This window comes from Cryptotermes secundus, unplaced genomic scaffold (assembly GCF_002891405.2).
Source record: "Cryptotermes secundus unplaced genomic scaffold, Csec_1.0 scaffold1009, whole genome shotgun sequence".
Taxonomy (NCBI): domain Eukaryota; kingdom Metazoa; phylum Arthropoda; class Insecta; order Blattodea; family Kalotermitidae; genus Cryptotermes; species Cryptotermes secundus.
The window spans coordinates 1,099,002-1,125,031 of NW_019744133.1; the positions used below are offsets into that span (position 1 = coordinate 1,099,002).

At 39.3% G+C, this 26,030-nt stretch overlaps 1 protein-coding gene across 8 annotated transcripts in view; it reads right to left on the bottom strand.

Moving 5' to 3' along the window:
• Positions 1-951: 951 nt before the first annotated feature.
• The window catches only part of LOC111874564 (methionine-R-sulfoxide reductase B3), a 30,918-nt gene continuing 5,839 nt past the window's right edge, over positions 952-26,030 (bottom strand). For 2 of the 8 annotated variants that reach the window (XM_023870161.2, XM_023870162.2), the window contains exons 3-5: positions 10,874-11,018; positions 7,088-7,278; positions 1,518-1,683 (exon numbers count right to left, since the gene is read on the bottom strand). In XM_023870161.2, the coding sequence (XP_023725929.1) occupies positions 1,620-1,683; positions 7,088-7,278; positions 10,874-11,018 (400 nt within the window). In that variant the 3' untranslated portion in view covers positions 1,518-1,619. Of the gene's footprint in view, positions 1,720-2,791; positions 3,884-5,444; positions 5,983-7,087; positions 7,279-8,210; positions 9,165-10,845; positions 11,019-26,030 lie in introns of those variants that run through there. The other 6 variants (XM_023870164.2, XM_023870165.2, XM_023870163.2 and 3 more) reach the window with 6 other exon arrangements.

Consider the following 26,030-nt stretch of genomic DNA (forward strand, 5'->3'; position numbering starts at 1 on the left):
AACTGACATAAAATGTGAGGTAAACTCGCAAATTATTATTTATGAGATGGGAGGTTGATCAAACTGATTTCTTTACTCACTGCAGGTAACTGAGGTGTACAGCAAGGGCAAAGTATGGCACAATAAAGAAAGTGCAAAGGCACTGCACATATTTTCTCATATATGCTTGATGGATCACAGCTACCCATTATCCTAAAACAAATATGTGCCCCTAAAGATGATTAAAATTTAATCAAAACTTATCATGGTGTTTTGATGATTTCTGTTGGACTACAGGTTGGAGAACCACCATTTTCCTGATGATAAAAATTTTGCATTTTTATTTAACAAGGTGGTCTCCTCAAAGTACTATAATTTAATTAAAACTGTAAGAGCTGTTGTCTAAAAAAAACTGAAATTTTGCGTTTTGGTGCAACTAGAATGTTTGTATTCACCAGGCGCTGACCTAAGATAAATAAACCTTTATAAATATCAAATTTTAATAGAATCTGTTCAATCATTCAGATGCTAGTAAGGAGCACAGACATATACAGACACATTCCAAAAACCAACTTCTTCATATGGAAGATTGGTTTCTTTCAGCCATAATACTTGTACGTACTTTCTAGTACCACATATGTGAGAAAGTAATAGAAAGTTGAACAGAATTTCAGACATGCTATCAACTAACTAATCAGTGAAGCTTCTGCAATAACATGCAATCCCTCACTGTTACATTATTCATGCTGCGAACTATAAGTAAGATCTAAAATTTTGTGACGATGGTACATTAGTACAAATATTAAGTTTCTGGACATTATCCACCATCCTGTTTATATTTAAAAGAACAACGTTTCAAAGATTAGACCTAGTCTCCAGACCGGAGACAGGCTAGCTCTATTGATTGCGCTCAACTGAGTAGGTTTTACCTGAAGATGGTGACAGAATCCAGTCTCTGAAACGTTGTGTTTTTAAATATAAACAGAACGGTGTTTTAAAATAAAAATAAGATGATGGACAATGTCCAGAAACATAATATTTGTATTGTGAACTATATTTCTTATATGCAGCCCTATGTTCTGGGATATGACATTCTGTAGTCTGTTAGAAGCATACTGACATTTCTGAGGAACATATTGCTTACATGTTCAGGGATAAAGAGCAGCCAAGCAACAAAGATGGAGGCAGCAGGTTCCTCCGAATCATGGGTAAACTCCTACCACACTGCATGGCACCACATGACATAGTAGAGTACTCTTTGCAGCCAACAATGTCAGAACCTTGATTTCTTGCTTTGAAAAATAAATCAACTAGCCTTCTAGGAGCCACAACCCATCCAGATTTCAGTATTCTTAATTAAATGATGTCTATTCTAGGCATTAATTTTTTACTGCATGGTTTTTAATGAACAGAATCAACATTAAACAATATATCAACAACCCAATTTAATACTAGCCAAAGACTAAAAATATTCAATTCAGTACAATTAACAATGCAAAAATAATTGCTGCTACTAAATCACCATTTCTTATTGACCATTCATGGTCATGTCTCCTTCTGCAACTGAACTTCCATCTGCTGGATGAAAGTTCATGGATGCACTGTTGATGCAGAATCTTGTTCCTTTAGGTTTTGGACCATCATTGAATACATGTCCCAGATGTGCACCACACTGTGCGCAAGTCACCTCCGTCCGGACCATTCCTGGGTTCGCGATTAATAAAAGAAGGTTGCCTCCAACTGATGTGTTGTTTATTAAGGTATTTTTGAGTTGATGACAAGAGTTGAGTCATGGAAGGAATGGGTTAATGTGAGGAAGGAAAGATGAACGGATTGCAAGAGAGAGAGAAAGAACAAGAAGTATGAACCAATCACCAATCCAGCAAGCAAGACAAGCGATGTTGGACAAGGGGTGGAAATGTCAACAATGGTCACTGATAATATATTCATTAGAATATTTCACTTTTATTTCCTAATCCAGATTAACGTGACTAAGAAGGCCACGCCATAGCTCAAGCGGTTAGTCGCTGGCTTCCCACCGCGGTGGTCCGGGTTCGATCCCGGGTCTGGTCAAATGGGATTTGTAGTGAACAAAGTGGCGCTGGGGCAGGATTTCTCCGAGTACTTCGGTTTCCCCTGCCAATCTTCATTCCACCAATTGCTCCACAATCACCCTCACCTATCATCTGGGGCTGGTACAATAGGCCAGAAGTGGCCGCAGTACAAGGGACTTAGTCCCATCCCACTAGCAATAAAAAAATGTGACTAATATATTTGTATCAAATGTTGTTGGTTCTACCGTCTCACGTCCAACACGTCTTTCTATAGAACTTACTAAAAATTATTCACTTTAAAAGTTTTACACATCACATAACTTCTAACTATTTGAAAGCTTTTCACTATATGTTTCAATCAATATGGTCATCATCGGGCATTTAAAGTTATAATTGAAATTGCTGTGCTACTGTTATTGTGGCTTTGGTTATAATATACAGTCCCATCTATGCACATGTGCATTCAAAGTGATGGTTGTTCTTCCAGTTGTGTTATGCTGTATGCTGCAAAAACAGACACACAGCATAACAACAGGAAGTTTATGTTGGATATTGGGAGTGGGACCCAGAGACTCGTGTATTAGTCTTTTTAAGAAATTGGATATTCTACCATTGTCATGTGAATATATTTTTTCTTTGATGTTGTTTCTGATAGATAACCAAAATAATTTCTGTTCAGGTTCAGAAATTCATGGCCTGAACACTAGAAGCAATTATCAAATTCATATTCCAACTTCAAAGTCTTAGAAAGGATAGAATCAGTTTTAAAAATAATTTATTTTCATATCTCATGAATAACTCATTTTATACAGCTGATAAATTTTTGGAGCATACAGTAAATACTTAGTTACAGCGTTTGTTTAGCTTGATATTGTCTTTCTGCTTTGTTTGTTTGTGTTATGCTTGTGACCAATTTCATGTTCATTGTATTTTGGACTTGTGAAATGTGAAATATATGTATGTATTATAACGATATTCTCCAGCATACATCTATGTCTCCCAGACAGTTTCGTCTTTTCACATTTTCCAATAAAAATTGTGCATGCTTCTTTTTCTCCTCCATGTGTGTTGGGTCCTGTCCGTCTCAATATCCCTGATTTGGTCACTCTAATATTTACTATTTAATCCACTGTATGCTCTTATGCCACAACCTGAAGTAGTGTAACTTACTGCAATCCTTCAGTCCCAAGCCACAAACTCATATGCATATAAATAATGAGAATTACAATACAAGCATCTTTCATCTACCGGTATTATGATTACACACATGTATTGTCCATCACAAACACCAGTTTACCAGTGATTCTAATATAAATCTCACATTGGTGGTGGAGACAAATATCTGACAACATTCCACATTAATAACCTAATATGGTGCAAAATGTCCTCATGAAAACAGCTCATTAGGAAATGATAACAGTACCTTTTGTAAGATGTAAACTTTCTCTAGTATAAATACTTGGGTGAGGGCACTTGAGACATAATTTTACATTGACCATAAAAGGTTAGACACCAGAATTAATCAGAGATTCGTAAGTTATGGAACCATTCTCCTGTAAGAATCACTATTTTCACTCTGTGGCTTCTGATATTAGTTCAAAGTTCTTACACATGTAATGAAACTTATTAACACTTAGAAAGGTCACAATAATTCAATGTTCACATTTCCTTGTGTCTCCTCATGAGACATGGTTGGTGTGAAAGCACTAACTGAATGGATACTGCATAAATAACACAACTGATTTTTCTTAATTCTTTTGTTTGTGTGCATGTCTTTGTTTTGTTGGCCTTCTTACTCTGCTTACTTCGTAACGGGTCTTTTGCCCTTGAGCAACCATGTAAACAAAGAACTGAAACGAATATGACAACAACTAGGTAAGCTTCGATACTGCAAGCAACAGCTGTCTGTGAGCTGTGGTGCAGGTATTCCTTGATTTATGTGATAATTGTATTTCAAAAGAAAGTTGCAGAGGGTGAAACTCCATTTATGGAATATAAGGAAATAATGTACAGAAAATTTCCTTATCCCCTCAAAGAGTAACAGTAGTAGATGTGTAGAAGAGGTTGCAGATATGAACACCTTATTTTCCCTTCTCCCCTTGCATTCTTTCTCCACCACTCATACCATACTCTGCTCCTTGACTCTTTTGATCAGAAGGCAAGCAATTTATATTAAAGCAAGTGCTCTTACTTGGAAGAGTGTATATGATGGCACTAAAATTAAATTGGACTTGCATGTAACAAGGAGTACAGACACAGTCCATGTAACCTCTATGACTAAACTGTTTTAAGAGTACAAATACTGGGAAGAAAGAGGGATTTAAATTTACGTAACACTATTAACAGACTGACTTGTAATGTTTCATACTTCTCAGTTTGAAACTCAGATCTTTTATGGCTGCAACAGCATATCAATACCTTTTTAATGTTACTAAACTCTGAGAATAAAAGGTAAATGGTAAAGCTGTCCCTGTGCTTAATTAATTAAGCACTATGCCATGAAGGTGTATGGGGGAGAGGATGTTGAGAATAAAACAGTTAAAATAATGATAAAGTTTTCTAACTTAAGTTTATTTTTGTCAGAAAGATTAAAACTTATGAATTATAATAGCTATTCAATGTCCTTTCAGAAATTTTTATTTTCTGATTAAAAATCTCACCACTGTCAAAAATATCATGCCCCAACAAGTTTTTTACACATACAAAGTATAAGAAAAATTATAGTTCTGCGAATTTTAAACTTTGCAGTTTTAAATAGCAAGTGAGAAGATAGCAAGTGATTTTGAAGTAAATTGTAAACACAAACTGCAGGTGTTGAGGTGAATATTTGGACCTAAGTGGGGCAAGCAATAGGAGGCTCAAGAGAAGTGCAGAATGAGGACTTCACAACTTGTAAGCATCCCCAGATGTTGCAGGAATGTTCAAATGAAGAGGGATGTGATGGGCAGGGGATGTCATTAGCATAACACAGGAGAGAAGTGCAGACAAAGTTTTGATGGGAATATGGGATGATAACACTAAATGAGATCCTAAAAAAAATTGGGGGGGGGGGTGAATTCATTTGGCTTCTAGCTTCTAAAGAAGGACTCTGCTCCATGGAGTTAGTTGGTATCAAAAATATCTACATTCTGTGCTTAAAATGAAAAGATCAAATCTTCTACGGTCAACACACTTCACAGCCCTTGGCTTTTTTTATTTTTGTTAAAAGAAAATTATTTCTGCTGCTCTTTTCTTCCTGCTGTGATATTCACTGGCAGTCATCTAAATATGTAATGCATAATGTAAATAAAATCCAGCGGGTACAAGGGGCTAAAGCGGCGGGGCATGAAGCTGCCCACTCACCTTCAGCTAATGATGAGGTCAAGAAAATGTGGATCTATACATCCACTCCCACATACGCCTTCATGGCGTAGTGCTTAATTGGTTAAGCGCAGAGTCAACTTTACCTTACTGCATAATGTAAATAAAACTGTTTTATGAATTAAGACACCAATGACGGTTTTCATCACAGTGTGTGGAAATTTCATGCTATGAATGGTGAGTTTATATGTGTATATGCAAGGGGTAGTGGAATTTCTTATCTCTAAGCTGACATTTATGTCTGTGCCAGTCCCACAAATCCTGGAATACTAAATAATGCACAGATGTTATTTAATACTATCAGTGACCTCAGTAGTATTTACCACCCCTCTCCCTAAATTACAATGATAATAAAAATGCAAATGTTTCATATTTTAATCACAAAAAGGTCATTAAAAAGTTAAGATCACGTATTTGATTTAATACAAATGCAATTCACAGAACAATGTAGCAACATTTCTATACAACAGTTATTAGAACGCATTAAGGAAGTTATAAACAAACGAATGCTGATTTGTAACATCATCAAAGCTTAGCTTGCATAAATGGAGACTAGAAGCTGGATAGGTTTGTGCAAACACAAGTGTTTCTGGAATAAGAGATACCTCTAATGAATATGTGTAACCAAATTCATGGATATTATTAAAGCATGTAAGTTTCATGTCTCATCACCAGTATTTAAAAATTAATTACTTCATGCTGTTAATTACATTAACTGTTACTAGTGATAATGATAATGCGAAAAAATGCAGAACTGCCCACTATAATTTGCAGAAAATTCTATCATTTTTGTTCCACTTCTGAAGGAGATGCCAATTTAGAAACATATTTTACTATATTATATAACTTACTAGTTGTTTTCACTGACTATAGACACACAGACACTATGTTGTCACGTCTCATACATCTGTGTGTGCCACAGAGTTAATAAAAATTCAAAGTCAATGGTGCATGATCTTAAGCAATGGGGCATTAAAGAGACAATTAAAGGTTAAGTTATAACACTTTTGCTAAGATGCCAATTGTGAACAAAAAGGGCAGTTGTTCCCTTATCTCAAAATGAAAACATAATACAATATGACTAAAATATAACCAAGATGAGGTGGAAGCCTGCCTTTACTGAAAAGTCATATCAGCCATGAAAATACCGGCTGAAAGTCAATGTGAAACTACCTCTAATAAACAGACTGGTTAATACAAAAACAGAAAATGGTCTGCCTGAATATCTGATGTTCTGTCTTTATGTAACTTCGTTTCATACTGTTTCCTGGAATTTATGTCAGAAGGAACATTACTAGCAGATTACAACGGTGTACAGAATACTTCAATACCAGAAAAATAAACAGACAAAGAAAAAAGGCAGAGAAGAAAATGAAAGCTACTATATAATTTAAGGTCATGTAATGTGTTAATGCACAAAAATTCACTGTTATAGTAACTCAGAATCATGTAATTTCAGAGCTATCATCTCAAACTAACAAAGCTTTACACATTCACTGTATATATACAGGGTGTAAATAAATATGTTACAGTGCTCTGTGGTAGATAGATGGGTTCAACATGATCGTATTTTGTTAATACACCCATGTCCGGAAAAGCTTTGTTTATGCCCTAGGATCTCTGAAATGTAAATGAGGACACCCTTACCTCTTACCTCTGTGGCTTACTGGTAACATTTCTCCAAGAGACCTTACCCGAGCTGCTGGAAGCGGTGCCTTTGGAAATCCATCGCGAAATGTGGTTCCAGTATGATGGTGCCCTGGCACACCGCACTAATGTCATCCGTGAGTATTTGGATGAAATCTCTGGCAACATGGATTGGACGTGGAGGCCCAATAACCTCGCCCACTCGCTCCCCTGATTTGACTCCATTGGATTTCTTTCTCTGGGGGTACATGCAAAGCCTGGTGTACGAGACTCCAGTGGAGACACAACATGATCTTGTGGTTAGAATTGCAGTAGCAGCTGGAACCATCCAGGAAATGCAGGAATCTTTCAAAGAGTTCAGCATAACATGGCCAGGAGATGCAGAACATGCAACAAAGTTGGCAGCAGCCATTCTGAGCAACTTTTACAATGTAAAACAATGATAACATCCCCTAATACTTATGCAGCCTCTTGGAAAAAATTGCGGCCCTCAGTGCCAAAAGGAAGTGTTTCCGGACATGAGTGTGTTAACAAAATATGATCACATTGAACCCATCTATCTACCACAGTGTGTTGTAGTATTTTTTATTTACACCCTGTCTACAATATACATGTACATGCAAATCTGATGATTTGGTTGTTAATACAAGTGATGTGTACACTGTAAATATCTCTTATTTAGAGGCAAGTATCTGGGATAAATGAAAACCAGTCTGAATAGAAAAAAATCCTGTATTCCTTGGGATTCTCTCATGAATATAGGCATTACCATAATTGGTATCTCTACTGCCATAGATTTTCTTGAACACGTTTGCTGCCACCTACAGCAAGCCTTTTGAAGTTTTTAGGCTTGTGGTTAATTTCGTTTGCAATATTTTTCACAGATGGTGCCAGAAGGTTCTGAAATTCATACAAGAAAGATAAGAAATATCCAATGGCCAACAGTACTGGTATCAGTTTCATGTGAAACTGAATGGAAAACTGACTCAGATCATAAGCACACTAGAGCAGAGGGTCTCTATTTGTGGTACTAAATGTAAGAAACTATAGTGAAAGTGCGTTCCAAAAATATATTTTGAAAAAGGATATATATACACTTCAGTGTGTGTGTGTGTGTGTGTGTGTGTATATGCTGTAACGTGTTTTGCCCCTGAAGACGCCGTTCGGATTGTTAACTGGTTTATTTAACAACCTAAAAGTCTTGGCTACAATTAAATATAACACTGTTACGGGTTTACACAATCCATAAACCCTGCACACTATTCTATTCACTCTGTCCTCAGTAGTCTTCACGTATTAATAGCGCAGGAGCTATACAAGTGTCATTTAATTACTCATTCCCAATACCTTCTCAGCTATCACAAACTATCACTGATTATCACACATAAACTCTTCTGATCACGCGTACGGGTCTTCTTTCCGCGACTGCTGCTATATTCCAACTGTCTTCGGTGGCTGCTACATTTTGACTGTTTTAGGCGGCTGCTATATTTCAACTGCTCGTAACTCGTAACTGGCTCAATACTCACTCACTACTAACTGAACAGAGTTTGCTCTTCCTTATTTAGCCTTGGCACGGACAACACAGAAAACAGTTACGTGATAGGTACCGCTGTTGCCTGACGCCGTGTTTACAGGTTGCCTAGCAACACTGTCGAGAGTTGTTTACTGCTCTGTAGCAACCGCGGCATCCATTGGTAACGTCACTGTGGGAGGGGACGGGGTGTTGACTGGCCTATTACCGTAGCAGCGACAACGCTCCAAAGATGTTATGTCACCATTGGCGGGGGGAGGGGGTGTCCTGCATAGCGCAAATACGTCACTATATATACATATACAAAAATTAAGTTCTAAAGATGAATTACAGTGCGTATCATTTGTATTGGAGAAGATAATGACAGCATAACATACAGCACTGGTGCTGCAGCCAACACACTGAATCTAACAAGTCCACTTTTATTTCTTCCCTCACAGTTATTGATCATAACAAACTGATTGCACACAACGTTGTTTAACTGAATATATTACGTCCTCTTGCCCCCCCGCCCCACAAACTATTAAGGATATGATGCGTATGAAATATGTTCTTCTGAGCTGTTCACTCTTTAGATACACAGATGGGAGCTGATATTCACGATTTACAGTACTCAACCACAAGGCAATTAATGGTGATTTCCATGTTGAAACAGAAGAAAATGTGTTAATATAGCATGAACAATAGTATAAACGTGATTTTAAGTCCATATGAGTGCATTACTGGATTTGTTAGTGACTCTTAAATGCTTGCAAGATGTAATTCTGCATCACAAGGTTGGGTACTAGAGTTAAATCATTATAAGGTATAATTTGTATTATGAAGTTTTATTCTGGAATTATTTATTGCCAGATAAAATTCTGAATAATTCCTTCATGAGGTATCTCTTGGTTTAGGATGGTTAGGATGAATTAGTAGACACAACTGCATGTACTTTTAACTAGCCACATCTAACTTATCTCAAAAACACTACAAAATACAAAGTAAAAATGTATGCTTTTATAGGAAGTATATCAAAATTACTTTCAGAAATTGTTCACAGCCTAATATAAAGCATATGTATACGGAAAAAGACCAAGGGATGTGACTAGTTTACTTGCAACTCAGATTATCAGAATATCAATATACAATATACAAACAGAAATTCAATTCAAACATTAAATTATGCTAAAATACAATATCATCTGAAAGCTCCCAGTGTGAAAATATTCAAGCACTAATTTCAACGTGTGACATAAGTACTGGCAATACTGAACAAAGAAACAAATGTAGTGATTTGATTAGAGATGTAAGAAAATAATAAGTATAAAACTTTAAAGAGAAATGACTGTCAAGTATATCTATATCAATTTGCACATAACACTTTCAAAAACTAACGGCCAGTACTCTACAATCATCAAAATCAACATGTACACATTTCAACTGAGTTTCTGTTTTACTTGTAACTGAAAATACTTTTTATTTTTTAAATATGTTCAGTTACACCACATGTTACATGTTTTATTCAACATACTCTACTCCCTAATCTATGTCAAATATAAAATGTAAGAAACATTCTTATTGAGCAATTTATGGTTTAAGAGAACATCACAGTCTGAATCCGGACGAGGCTTGTGCATAACTTGTGACTAATGCCAAGTTATAATCTCATTGTTACTTGTATTTAATAATACTGGATTTCTTAAAATATGGTCATTGTCTAAAAAAAGGTATGTTATCATAGAAGGTTCACCTTATTAATATTCATAATGTTTGCTCAAAATATGTCTCTTAATTAGAAAGACCAATAAGAATTGTTCTAATTTAGTACAGACATGCCACGAACACTCCTGCGTGCATGCATACACTCTTATTTACTTGCATAATTTGTCATCTTCCTCCCAAGCATTTTAGTCACAAAACTGGTCACATAATTTGAGTAACTCTTCTGGAGATTGGATTTACATGTAAAATTAACTATAACCCAAAAATTGAGTGCTTCACCCAACTGTTACCCTCCTCCGCTATTAGTGACTTTATCAGCAGAATCCACACTAGGACCTCTTGAATTTGAATGATTAACTCCACAGATAACTCAATTTCTTCTAATATTATAATGCAAATTTTTAAAATTCTCACCCATAGAAACTTTACAACAGGAATACAAATCCTGCAATGCAGGAGCTACTATCCTACTGGTGCATGACATGTTAGTGCAACCAACTACAGAACAGTTAGATGGAGCTAGCCGCACATCATCACACTAACTTCCATACTTACTACATAACTCACCATGAGATGTATCCTTTGTTAACTTTACCTTGCCCTGGTCTAGCACATCGTTAAAGGCTGGCCAACCGCAGCCAGAGTCGAACTTTGTTTCAGATGAGAACAGCTCCTCTCCACATACTACACATGTATACAATCCTGCATCTTTTGTTTTGTAGTATTTCCCTGTAAATGCCCTGTAAAGAATGGAGACATAACCACATACAAACTTGTTGCGTAAGTTATGCGATGATTTAAATGAAATATAACCTGTAAACGTAAAAGGTTAAGTTGTCCCTGTGCTTAATTAATTAAACACTGAGACATTAAGACATATGGGGGAGTGGAGACATAGCTCCACCATTTTTGACCTTGGCACTAGATGGAGGTCAGTGGTCAGCTTCACACCATGGTGGCTCTACTCCCCCACCCCCAAAGAAATATCCACTAGCACTCACTGGATAGGAGCCTGGGTAGGCCCCAGAGCCAGTCTGGATGCTATACAGAAGAGAAAAATTTTACCCTTGGCAGCTGTCCAGCCTGTAGCCCAGTGCTATACTGACAGGGTTACCCTGGCTTTCAAACATAACCTGTAACTAACGAAACAACTGACGGACCAACCAACCAACTAACTAATGAATGAATGTATAAGGGGTGGGCCTGCTTGGCCCTTGCACAACAGTGATCTACTGTGTCTCCCCTTCTGATTATCCCATTAACAATCCTGCACTTCGAATAAAGCGTGGGATTTTGTACGTGGGGACGTCAAAATAGTCACTTGGTTCCATAAAATATTGACCCAAACAAAGTAACTAACTGCATGGAGTTGAGTCCTTGAGAAGTCAACAGCTGCCCAGTTACCCAAGAATTTCCTGTTTTAAGGAATCCTAAGTTTCATTGCCACGTTCACAAGAGCCAACCACTGGTCCCAATGAATCCAGTGCATACCACCCCATGCTATTTCTCTAAGGTCCATTTCAATATTATCCTTCCACTTACATCCAGGTCTTCCTAGCAATCTCTTTCCTTCTGGTGTCCCCATAAAAATCCTGTAAGCAGTTCCTCTTCTCTCCCATGGGCGCTGCATGTCCAATCTTCACATCCTCCTTGACTTGTTCATTCTAATTACACCATGTTTCAAAAGTAGCTTTACCACTTTGAGATGATATATGCATTTATTAATACATGGTAAACAAAAACCACATACACAGAAATGTAGCCAAACACATAACGTTTTGTCTGATGTATCAGTATTACAGTTCAATGCAACTTCCTGATATAGCATGACAAATATCTCACCTATAACGAATTTCTCCCCAGGTACAATGTAGCTTGACTAGCGTGACGAATGCAGTGGAACTAAATTGCAGAATAGAGATGGTCATGATACTGGACTTGTTTTAACACAATTGAACTTTTCTTATGGGAATCTGTTAATGATGATGTATACTTTCCACCTTTACCTGCAGATGTTGATAATTAATGAGTGAGAATTACAACTGCAGTTGCAGAAGACATGCCAGACAAACTATATCACACCCATGAAGAAATTCATACACGTGTGATTTTTGTTGTGCCACATGTGGAAGTCAAATCAAACTGTAACTTGATGTGTTTGGCTACATTTCAGTGTATCTGGGTTTTCTTTACAACTCATAAATAAATGTATATATCCTCTCAAAGCTGCAAGGCTACTTTTGAAACAATCTATATTGAGCAAAGAGTGCAAGTTATGGAGCTCCTCATTATGCAACTTTTGGCAAGCTTCCTATTATTTCATCCTTCTTCAGTCCAAATATTCTCCTCAGCATCCTCTTCTCAAACACCCCCACTCTATGTTCCTCCCTTAATATAAGAGATGAAGTTTCACACCCACACAAAACTAGAGGGAAAATTATACTTCTGTACATTCTAATTTTTATGTTTTTAGACAGATGAGAAGTCAAACGGTTCTGGACTGAATGGTGGCAAGCATTACCCAAATTTAATATCCTCTTGATTTCTTCATTAATCAAATTTTGATTTGTTGCTGTCATTCCAAAATATTTTAACTGCCTCATTTTCAAGGGATTAGATACCTTTACGTTAGATTTTTCCCTGCACCTATGTTTTCCAAAGCTGTGAACCTGCTTCACATTTTAACGTGATGCTGTTCTTTACCTTTGCCTCGTCTACTTTCTTGAGACTGAAACTCTCCAAGACAAGCTTTTGTGTTGCTCATTTGCTTACTGCCAGTTCCTCCCTAACTTCTGCAACCACCAGACAATGAGTGGTATCACAGTCCATTCCCCTACACCTGAATGGTGTGTGTGATTAACATGGGAATAAGACTGTATAATAACTTGCCCTCTCAAATAAGAAGTATTCAAGAGTTCAAGGTTTTTAAGCGTCAATTAAAGGATTACTTGTTGTGCAAAGCTTTTTATTCCCTTCAAGAATATTTTTACAAGAATTAGCTCAATAATAGAATAAAGATACTTGGGTAATTTATTTTAGCTATTGCATGTAATTTATAGTTTAGCTTTTGTTGCCTAATTATACTCATCCACTGTTTTATCATATTTAAAGGACTTATTATGTTATTTTTCTATGGTTTTTTATATTATTGGTCATTTGATGTGATGTTTTTAATCTTATATATTTTTTTATAAAAAACTGACTTGTCCAATTGTACATAATGTAACAGTTATGGATGTTAAATAAATCAATCAATCCTATCTATCAAAACGTGGTCAGCGTGACTGCAGCTTCCCATTAGGAGACGTCCAAGCAAATTTATGAATGCTGCAATGTGAGAATATTGCTCTCCTGATAATTACACTTTTCAATGCAGCAAAGTTTACTATTCTAACTTCATTATCATTACTAATTTCATGTACTCTTTTGTTTCCAACCATAGGTCTGAAAATATCGGCTGTACCTATTTTGGGATTGAAATCTTCTTGAGAAGAGGGAGGGTAGCTGTGAATGTAATGAGTAAGCAGTAGTGGACAGTAGACAAAGGGTGGTCCTCTTGGTCAAGGCTTGGGATTGGGCATTGCAGCTAACTCCTCCTAACCATAAAAAATAATTCTGTTACAAAATGTTACACAGGATTTCAACCTTGGACAAATTCTTTCGAATGACTGAAGTAAAGGAAAATATGCCTCAGATTTGGCACATGGCATGTAAGGAGCCTCTATGGAGCAGGTTCACTGACAGCATGCAAGAGAAATAGCAAAGTGTAAGCCAGATTATAAATTTTTCTATGGAAATGGGAATCATAAATAAGGGGGTTCTTTTAAATTAATATTATAAAACATTTTTTGGATGATTCACCACTCTCATCCTACACCCAACTAAAATTTCAGTTTTAGGAGGATACAGCAAGTTGCTGATAAAATGTAGTAAACACCCAAATTTGTATACAAATTATTCCCGTGGTAAATTAATTTTAAGTATGCTAAACATACAGACGGTGGTCACAGTAGCCGAGCGGTCTAAGCCATGTACTGTCTTCGCTCGCTTGGAAACCGGGATCGTGGGTTCGAATCCTACTCAGGGCATGGATATTTAGTTTTTGTGCATGCGTTTTTCTGTGTTTGTGTACAGGTAGAGGCCTTGCGACGAGCTGATCACCCACCCAAGGAGTCCTACCGAATGTGTAAGATCTAGAAAAACCGAAGTGAACAGAGACATTCATGGAGGTAGGCCTAGGCCCACTGGGGCTGTAGTGTCAAGGAAAAAAAAAACATACAGGAATGCTGGGCATTCTTTAATTCACACCTAATTACAAATAAAAAGTTATTTTATTGCAGAGTTATAATCTCTACACCAGAACAGGCCATCCAATGAAGCAGGAAACAGGAAAACAAAGTTATGTCAAGGTCAACATGACAAAACACTACAATGTTATTGTGCTAAAATTACTGTGACTTCTATTGAGGTTTCAATCCGCTGCCCTACATTGTGACATATGGGTCATTCTGTGCTCAATCAAAAGAACAGTCAGCAATTGCGTTGGCTTTGTCAGATGGGTGAAATTTAAAGCCAGAGTCAGAGTTACTTTACCGCCAATCAGTTCATCTTGGTGTCGGGCACCTTGAGCCCACGACCAGAGATTTTTTTCCCAACTGAACTTTGCGGTAATAGTCCTTATGTAACATACTCTCTGACGAGATGATGGGTTTGTCTCTTATGAATACACTTGGCCTTTCCACAAGTGTATATTTCGCACATATAACATGTTACTGAAAATTCTTTCTTTTGCACTACACACAAGTCCTCTGTCAGTATGGGCTTTACAGAGCAGATCGTGCCTAACTTACATATCTTATGCTACAACGGCATCTTATTCATTTGAACAGTCATAAGCTTGACCACCGCAACGTTTAAGCCTCTTACATTTTCTGTGTCTGGGTTCACCTTGTACTATACCGCGAACATGTTCATTATCATGATTTTGTGTGACTTCTGCTTGTCGCCTGCACAATTTTGTTATATAATCGTATACATACAGAAAGTTGAAAGCGGTGTGGTGCATGTCGCGAACCGGTGTGCGCCAAATTTAAGGCCAAGTCAAAGTCACATTGCGACTGACAGTCAGTCAGTCAGTAAGTCTTGGTGTCAAGCCCCAGATCAGATTTTATTACTGTTTGACAGTTACGGTCTTGTTTTTGTGGGGCGCCCTCTCTGACGAGAGGACGGCTCTGTATTTTGTATATGCTGCTAGCCCTTGCCAGCGCAGTCTTTCTCGGGTCCGCGTCCCTTGAGACTCGCGACCATATTTTACCGTCTCAGATTTGAGACTTCCCTTTTGGTCGCCTCCTACGACTCGCAGGGTCACGGTGGAGATACTCGACCCCGCCTCCACACGAGTTATTGTGAGCCAGTCAAAATCAGAGTCACATTGCGACTGACGGTCAGCCAGTCAGTAAGTCTTGGTGTCGAGCGCCATCTGGAGCTCATTACCAGATATTTATTACTGTTTGATAGTTGCGGTCTTGTTTCTGTGGGGCGCCCTCTCTAACGAGAGGACGGGTCTGTCTTCGAGTCCCTAGGTATTCAAGACCATATTTTACTGTCTTAGATGTGAGACTTCCCTTTTCGTCGCTTCCTACGACTCGCAGGTTCACGGTGGAGGTATTTTTAAGGTTCCAGCACTAACCGCATAGAAAACATCGTTTCCATAGTTTTCCTGTTACCTCTATTGTTCCGTGTTGATTGATTGACGTGGTAACGTCAAATTGTCGTTGCCTAGAAGAGTACCAATAATTACAACTTGTTATAAATTTCGTTACTTACGTTACAAATTCTGTTACTAACTGTTTCATTCCATTTGTACCATCGTAAGTTAACGTTTTCAACGTTAAAATTCTTGAGCATGGATTTTAAGACTTCTGTCGAACACACCTGTTATTTGTTCACATATACTTTTACAGTCTTATTTATAATGAATTGATTTTTGACTTAAGATTCCAATGATTTGGAATTCGAAGGTCTAACTTCGCCTACAAGCGGCGGTCGCTCGGTAGGTTTAGTTCGCTTGCGGACTATGACCACGGAGTTCAGTTTTTTATGTCTAACGTCTTCATGACAAATGTCGATCATTAAGTTGCATCTCGAGCTATTCTTAATCAGTTTCGACAGAATATGGATCTAATGCGGAAGTTTGAGAATTAATATGTGTCTTATGTTGACGCTGTTGCTAGGTTACGACATACATTACATTCTCCCTGATGATGACAGCTGCAGTGTTTGCTCAAAAAATAAAACAGCTTCAACATACGACGCCGCTGTTGCATAGAAGATACTGGCCGCGGAAACCATGTACCATTGTTGAGGTTTGCATGGATACTCCGCCATGGGAAGTTACTAAGGGAGTCGTATCTTTACAGTGAAGGAAGAAAAGCTAATCTAGTTTAAAAAGACAAAGAAAATAAGCGTCCAGTTTGAGTTTATTACGTCTTAGACTAACGACAGAAGGAGCCAGCAAAGTAGGTGCAATTATGTCGACCACCATGAATTACTCCAACTGGAGAGGTAGGTATAATTTAACGAATCCTCTATTATCTTCAGCTTGATTTCCAACAGTTTTAGGCTACTTTCCTGATTTTCAAAAATAAAAGTAGGCTTATGAGATCACGGAGGGAAGCTGCGAATATATTTAATAAGCAGTCGCGGGCAGCCGGCAAGGGGTGATCCTCCAGCTTAGGGGTTGGGCTAGAAACTCCTCACCGTAAAAAATAACCGTGTTACGAAAATGAACAAAAGCCTTTTGAGACTTTTTTTGAGATCAAACAAACAACGCACAAAGTTCATATGGCCAGGTTCAGTCTCATGAAATTAAATGAGGTAGAGGGTACAGAACAGTACTGCGTTGAAATCTCAAATAGGTTCGCGGCTTTGGAAAACTTTGGCGCTGGGGTCGATGTTAATAAAGCTTGGGAAAATATTAGAGAGAATATCAAAATTTCTGCCAAGGAGGGTCTAGGTTATTATGAAATGAAAAAGCATAAGCCATGGTTAAATGAAAGTTGCTCAAAATTATTAGATCAAAGAAAACAAGCCAAATTGTAGTGGCTACAAGATCCAAGCGAGTTAAATGGGGATAATCTGAACAATATATGAGGCGTGAAACCAGCAGGCATTTCAGGAACAAAAAGAGGGAATATCTGAAAGACAAAATTGATGAGCTCGCAAGGAACGGTAAGAACAAGAACATTACAGACTTGTATAGAGGACTAAATGACTTAACGAGGAGTCACCAACTTAGCAGTAACTTAGTGAAAGATGTGAATGGCGATCTGCTTGCAGATTCCCACAACATTTTGAATAGGTGGAAGAATTACTTCTCTCAGTTATTGAGTGTACACAGGGTCAGTGATGTTAGGCAGACAGACATACATACAGCTGAGCCGTTAATACCTGATCCTAGCCCTTTTGAAGTTGAAAGTGCTATTACAAAATTGAAACGGTATAAATCGCCAGGTAGTGATCAAATTCCGGCAGAACTTATTCAAGCAGGAGGCGAAATATTACGTTCTAAGATCCAAAATCTAATTACTTCTATTTGGCATAAGGAAAAATTGCCCGATCAGTGGAAGGAGTCTATTATTGTACCCGTTCACAAGAAAAGTGATAAAACTGACTGCAGTAATTATCGGGAGATATCACTGCTATCAACTTCATATAAAATTTTGTCCAATATGCTTCTCTCGAGGTTAAGTCCTTATATAGATGAAATTATTGGGGACCATCAGTGTGGGTTTCGACGTAACAGATCAACTACAGATCAGATCTTTTGCGTTCGTCAGATATTGGAGGAAAAATGGGAGTACGATGAGACAGCACATCAGCTATTCCTAGACTTCAAGAAAGCCTATGATTCAGTTAGGTTGATTAAAATGTTTGAACGAAACGTATAGTAAAGTCCGTGTAGGTAAATATTTGTCTGATAAATTTCCTATCCAGAATGGTCTAAAACAAGGAGATGCTTTATCGCCACTCCTTTTCAACTTTGCTTTAGAATATGCCATTAGGAAGGTCCAGGAAAACTAGGTGGGGCTCAAATTAAACGGGACACATCAACTGTTGGTCTATGCCGATGATGTGAATCTACTGGGTGATAATGTAGATACCATAAAGAACACACAAACTTTAACTGACGCAAGTAAAGAGGTTGATCTAGAAGTAAACACAGAGAAAACTAAGTATATGTTACTGTCTCGTCACCAAAATGCAGGGCAAAATCATGACATAAAGATAGGAAACAGATGTTTTGAAAATGTGGCACAGTTGAGATATTTGGGAAAGACGATAACAAATCAAAACCTGATTCAGGAGGAAATTAAGAAGAGATTGAACTCTGGTAATGCTTGCTACCATTCAGTTCAGAACCTTTTGTCTTCTCGTCTGCTGTCCATTTACATAAAAATTCGAATATACAAAACTACAATTTTGCCTGTGGTTCTGTATGGGTGTGAAACTTGGTCTCTGACATTAAGGGAGGTATATAGACTGAGGGTGCTTGAGAACAGGGTATGTAGCAAGAGTGGGAAGAAGAGGTATGCATATAGCAAAGCCATAAGGAAAGTGACCGCTAGGAAGTTCAAGGTGTAGGGGTGGACAACATTAAAATGGATCTTAGAAAGACAGAATGGTGTGATACGGACTGGACTCATCTGGCTCAGGACAGGCACCAATGGAGGGTCCTTGTGAACACGGTAATGAAACTTCGGGTTCCACAAAATTATGTGAAGTTCTTGAGTAGCTGAGAAACTGGTGGCTTCTCAAGAAGGGCTCAGCTCCATGTGGGTAGTTAGGCTTAAGAAAACATCTCGCCCTCTCTTTGTCTGTTTGCATTCTCCTCCCCCCCCCCTTTTTAGTTATTGAATGCCGGAACCAATATCTCATGGCATCCGAGCCGATCTCAGCGGCGTACTTCATACGTCCTTCCCATCAGTTTCTGTGTAAGTGTATCTCCTTATAGTTTGCTAGGCAACAGCTCGGTAATCACGTTTCCGCTGCAAACAATACACGCAACAACAGAAGGATTGTTGGACGTGTCAATTTCCGTGCGGCCCGTGTCGTATGAAGGGAAAGTCTCTGTCTATCTGTGTGTATCCCTTTATAGTTTGCTAGGCAACGGCTCGGTAAACACGTTTCCGCGGCAAACAATACAGGCAACAGAAGAATTGTTGGACGTGTCATTTTCTGTGCGGCCCGTATCGTATGAAGGGAGAGTCTTCGGGCCTGTGTATTCCATTATAACTGCTAGGCAACGGCTTGGGAAAAATATTCCCGCAGCAACAAAGAGTTGCTGGAGTTGTTCTTTTATAAGAAGCCCGCTTCGTATGAAACGAAAGTATGCTACTTTTTGCCAAAACTTCTTTTCTGTCGAATATCACAGGCGGGTAGATAGCACGCCGGCTTCATATTGGGGATGTAGGGGGTTCAAATCTCGATTCGCAGACGGGGTGCCTTGAGGTTATTGTTTTGTTTACCACCGGCCTTCAAGGCAAAAGTAGGTATTCCGTATTGAGGGGGTGGGTTTCCCCATGCACTTAGACCGGTTACTGGTCCATTGTGCGTCCCTTTTAATTTCTACTGTCTCCATACCCTATCGGTACTGGTGCTTACTATCAGTCCCTTTCTGTCAGCGAGGTCGTCCCTCCTCTGGCAGGGGCTCCTACTCCCTTTCTGCCAGCAAGGTTTCTACCCTCTACTTTAGTCCCTTTCTGTCAGAGAGGTCCCCCCTCCTTTGGCAGTGGTACCTGATACTTCCCCCATATACCGGAGGAATTGGAAACTAGTTGGGCGGGAAACTTGGCCTAATTTTGCTCAGAGGTCTCCTAGACACATGAGGTTCTTTTACGTGCCGTAAATCTACGACACGGGACCCACGGCTTAAAGTCCCTGCCGGAGGACTTGTTCCCTGAATTTTTCCGCCCTTAAAAATTCCACGACCTCCGCAGGATTTTTGAACCCGCGTACCTTGAGTCATGAGGTGGGAACGTTACCCCTAGACTAAGGAGGCCGCTAAAAAAAGTAGGTATAGTACCGCAAATTATATTACAGCCGTTTCCTTCCACAACCATTCCAATTTATTATTCACTAAACAACCCATATCATTTGATGCTAGGGGATTCTCAACTAATTTCGCAAAACTAATGACAAATACAGATGCATTCAAGCAAATTCTAATTTTTAGCCTAATTTTGTTTAAAAAAAATAAAAGGAGGCTTATGATATCAACTTGCTGTCTGTCTGCGTATACATCTCCGTCTGTGTATCCCCTCCTATTTTTTTAGGCTTATGAGATCTCTCTCCTTGCTGTCTGTGGGTTCCCCTGTTTTTTTGGGTTTTTTTGCCGTTTTCTATCTAGTCCGTGTCGTATCAAAGGCGATTAGCTCTTCACAGACCTTCTCGTTTTAAAGTAACATCGCACACAGCTTTAAAGGACAGAGCTTCAGTAGCATAACTGCCGTATCAAACAATTCTTTCATGTAAGCACTGTGTACGTCTGCTGTACGGTCACGTGATTCGGCCGTACCACCACGACAGTTCCGTTCCGAATGATTTATGCCCGGAAGGTTTATATTTAAATTGAATATTTTAGTCGTTCATAAATATTAGAGCCTTCAGGGGTACTACCTGATAAATTTCCCACTCTTCAAACTCCCCCTCGCAACTAAACATAAAGTCCAATACATTATTGAAGCATCCTTTTCCTTCCCGGTTCTCCCTGGAAAACGAGGCAAGCATAGCCTCACCTAGGTTGCATTCGGTCCGAAACCAATGGACTGCATCTCAACATATGACGAGGGGGGGGGGCATAAAATGTGTCTCCTCTAACCTTTTGCGCAGGCTCTGCAACAAATCGTCCTTTACGGAACCTACTTGCTTGCTTCTTCAAACTAAAACTCTTGTGGTAAAATATGATTATGTGAAAATAACCGCTTTCTCGGATGTGATACTCTTGTAGATCTTTACCAATACAGGGGGGAATTCGCTGTCTCCATCTTCAGGGTAGAACCCTTCTTCGAAAAAATGGTACCTTTATATCAGGCTACACGGTGTCACATCCCAGAAGATAGTCACGTCGATGACTATAGTAATAGCAACTGTCGGGAGAACCTCAAAGCTCACGTTTATTTCAGATGCTCCAAGTGCTGAGAGGGAGATCAACTTCAGCGACACGCCTCCGAAATTCCAGCAGAGGCCACTGGACTCAAGTTCCTCAGCCGTACTGAAACCAACCTGCATAATAACTGACGAGATTAGTCCTCAACTGCAGGACCACGAGCCCACGACTACCGGAGAGAATGCACTAGAGCCAGACTCCAGCGACCGTCCGGCTCTTCCGATGTTCTACCTGATACCACTGATTCCCTCCTCCCTGGAGGTACCACCACATCCGACATCCTCAGTTACTGGCCAGAAAAGTCTTGAATTAGATGACGTCGAACTCGGGTACGAGTCTTGTGCCAAGATAACAGCAGGGTCCACCTCCAGAGACTGTCTAACTCGTCTTCGGAGACTAATGAAAGCATTATTCTCAGCAAAACCACGACAGAGCAGTCCTGGGCAGCAGGATCTCGGGGTTAATGGCAAGGATACACCTCAGCCCAACTCCAGAGACTGCCCGGCTCTTCCTCGGAGGGCAATGAAATCATCATCCTTGGCAGAACTACAACAGAACAGTTTTGGACCGCAGGATCTCGGGGGTGATGACAAGGATACACGCCAGCCCGACTCCAGAGACTGTTCAGCTCTTCTTCGGAGGCTAATGAAGGCATTATTCTCAACAAACCTACAATGCTGTTGGCAGAACAGACGTGAACAGCAGGATCTCGGGGCTAATGGCAAGGATACGCACCAGCCCAACTCCAGAGACTGCCTGGCTCCTCCTCGGAGGGTAATGAAGTCATCATCCTCAGCAGAACTACGACAGAGCTCTAGACAGAACAGTTTTGGACCGCAGGATCTCGGGGGTAATGACAAGGATACACTCAGTTTCGGAGACAATAATGAACCCTTCTGGGGGATACCGCGAATAATCCACGGAACCACTAACCAGAACAGTTCTGAACTCCACTACCACGAATTTGGCAGAATTTCTTATGACGATGAGATTCCTCGCGATTGTCCTGTACCGCGAGGATAATGCTGCAGCATGTTGTGTTGGCAGGACGCGTCATGAACTTGCTAGTGCTATAGCGATGTACATTTACGTTCTGTATATTAACAAAGCTGCTCAGTTTCATCGGATCACATTACAGGGCCTTGCTGCTTAATTAACATCTCAGAATCTTGATTTAGTACAACTTTTCCTAGAGTGATTTTGAACACAATTACAGAAAAAGTATTTGCACCAGTCTTTATAAAACATATCTGCCGTCTTTATACAGCTACCGGCACCAGTCTGAAAGCCTGTCCTTTGGCCCGTTCAGGTATCGGTCAGGCCGATACCGAGCTGAAATCATCATGCCTGTCGCCAGGCGGCAAACATCCAATATAACATGACGGTAACAAACGATTCATTTGCAACCTGCAGCTTGAAACCCCAGATGATAATCTGACCAGAGTGAAGGTCGTGTTGTGAACGGGCCCTGAGAAACTAATCAGGGTTTAGAGTAGTCAGCGCTGCCAGGACGACTTTGTCCTGGATCATGACGTGTGAATGGTTTTCTTAAGAAACGAAACACAGTATTCACTTGCTACAGACTACGCTGTGTCCTTTGGAGCTAGGAAGGGCAGGTCATTAATGGTTTGTATTGTCATTTGTGTCAGTTCCATCCATCAGAAGGAAAATATTCAAATTATGCAGGCCTATAGGTCTAAATAAAATACGATTTTATAATATTTTGAAGGAGCTTCTGCACGCTGAACAAAAGATAAAATTATGAAGCTAATGTAAGTATAATATTACAGTATTACTCACCCAAACAGTAAGTGATATTTGAATTGTTTCGAATTTTTGTTAAATTTCTTTAAGTTCAAGGTACAAATATATAAACAATAATCATAGATGGGTCTACTGTCAATGACACAAATTGAACTGTCATTCGTCTATTTTAAAATATTTCTTTATAAGTGTGTGGCCCCCACGTAATGTCCTAAACCTGGAGTTTCCAGCTCGTAGTTCGAATGTGGGTCGAGAATTCACAAAACAATGAATCGATCTTCACGGCTAAAATCATTTACGTATTCCAAAACATCTTCCATTTTACGTTACACATTTATCGCGATTTGCTGGGGTGCTTTGTAGGCGTTGGTACAACTTGGGTCGCAAGGCGAATCTGATTTCAAATTCTGGGTCGTGGACAAAAAAAGGTTTTGGAAGTACTACCTAATCCTGATGTTCCAAAACTTGTATACGTTACGCCCCATTCCAGAACAAGTGCAAACAGACTTGGCTTAACATTTAGCTCTGTGTACACTTTTTTTTTTATAATTTACTATATATTGTTCAATGCAGTTAATTTAACAGCGCTTAGTACTTGGATTAGTGGGACGGATGTGGTTGCCTCTTCAAACATAACTTATCATACCGAGGTTGGAATTCTGAAATGGCCACTCCAAGGACGTCTTCCAGGTTCATCTCAGAATGATGCTTTGTTTCGGTGGCTGCTACTGCTGAGACCGAGTCTCGCATAGGTAGGATGTTGCGAAAGGAAGGAGAATGTTCAGAGCTTTCCTGCTGAGGAGAGAGAACTCCTCTCCAATGCCCACCCAAAATTATACGTTCCATTTCCTAGGAAATTGAACTTTAAAGAAGTATTCTTCTTCAAGAGAGAAAAGTCGTAATTCTGGGGCGATTCAACATGGAATGGATCAGTGATCCATTTGTATTTATCAGATACTACCCCTCGAATCCTTAAAAAACCCGGGCTGCACATTACCCAAGTGACCTTTGATATACTGATCAAGTCCAGTGTCACCTGTTTCATGACTGTTTTCCTCCACAAAATTCTTCAAACGAGAAAACATGTCCACACTTGTCCTCCTGTAGTTTTCTGACCCACAAGCCCAGCGTCTCCCAAAATGTCTTCACTTCATCGGTCACTACGATGATGTTGGTATAGTCCCCTTAAACACTTGGGTTCAAGGTAATGAACTTATCGAAAATGTAACTTTAGTGCGTTATCACTCAATCATTCACCTCCGTCTTTAATACAACTTAAAACTGCTCACAATCTCACTTTAATTTAAAATTACACATCAATGCCACAAAAGAAAAATAACGCGGAACGAAGAGAGAGTTTTTATTCTCAAACAAACACATTTTTGTGTGAACAACGATATGCAACAGCGTGGGAATACATTGAGTTACTATCTACCGCAGTGCGACGGCTTCAGAATGCGGACAATTGCCTGAAGATGGCCAAGTAGGCCCGAAACATGTAGCGATTGGCGTGATTTTAATGCAATTTTAAATTAATGAGAGATTAGAGATTGTGAACAATTTTAAGTTGCATTAAAGACGGAGGTGAATGAGTGAGTGATACGTCAATGCAACAGGATGTTCAAATATAGTACTGAGCATGTTAACTTAGAAAAAAATGTTCCTTACAAAAATGTTCATCACATACTAGATTTTCCTCTTCTCAAAACAGTTCTCGCCCAAGTTGTAAACACGAGCTACAACGTTTCCTCTTGACATCCAACGGGAATTAGGTCGAGGGCACACCAAGGAAACTGGCAACCGCAATTTCCGAGAACCGTTATCAGCCCGAGTTGAACTCATGTTACTGAATGGAAAAGGTAAAGCTCTCCCTGTGCTTAACTACTTAAGCACCACGCCATGAAGGCGTATGGGGGAGTGGATGTATAGAGCCACATTTTCTTGACTTAGGCACTAGCTGGAGTTGAGTGTCAGCTTCACGCACCAGCCACTTTACCTCCAGGGAAAGAGGTCCAGGTACCCACTGGGTAGGCCCCAGAACCTGTATGGACGGCGTGGAGAGAAGAGAAAACCTGATCCTTCCCAAACTAGAACTACAATCCCTCGCCAGTGGCTATACTGACACACAGGCAGCAAGGTTATCTCATAAGCCTCCTTTTATTTATTTTTTTCTTTTCAAAATAGGGAAAGTATGCTAATTCAAGAAGTTCTGGGAAGAATTAGTCGCCTATTTTGCTTTGATATGACACGGAACACATAGAAAATGAAAAATCTAGGCAGCGAGGTGACTTCAAATAAACATCCTTTTAGTTCTTCGAAATAAGGAAAGTTACGCTAAAAATTGGATCCCTAAAGTTCTAAGGCATTTATTTAAACTAACTGTTACCAGGCAAAGAAACTTAAAATCAATGGTTGAAAAGTTTTCTACACTGTATCGACACTGTACATGATTACAGAATCATACTAAGTGATACTAATTTATTTATTAGGAAATTACATGTAATATTTATTAATCACGTTTTACAATTTTTTTTTCAACAAGATTTGCCTCTTTTTTTTCAAAGGCAAGAAAAGCAGTGACATATTTTCGAAAATATAAGGACACTCTTTCAGGAATTACAAAACTAACCGCTGGGCCGCTGCCAGCCACAGACCACCAGTTGGATAGTCCTGGTCTGTGAAATTATAGATTGGGGAAATATCGGCAACAACATGCTGGTCACCCCATGAAGATGCATGGGGGGTGGAGGTATAGCTCCACCATTCTTCACCTAAGCTGCAGATAGATGTGAGTGGTGATCATCATACACCGGCCGCTTTA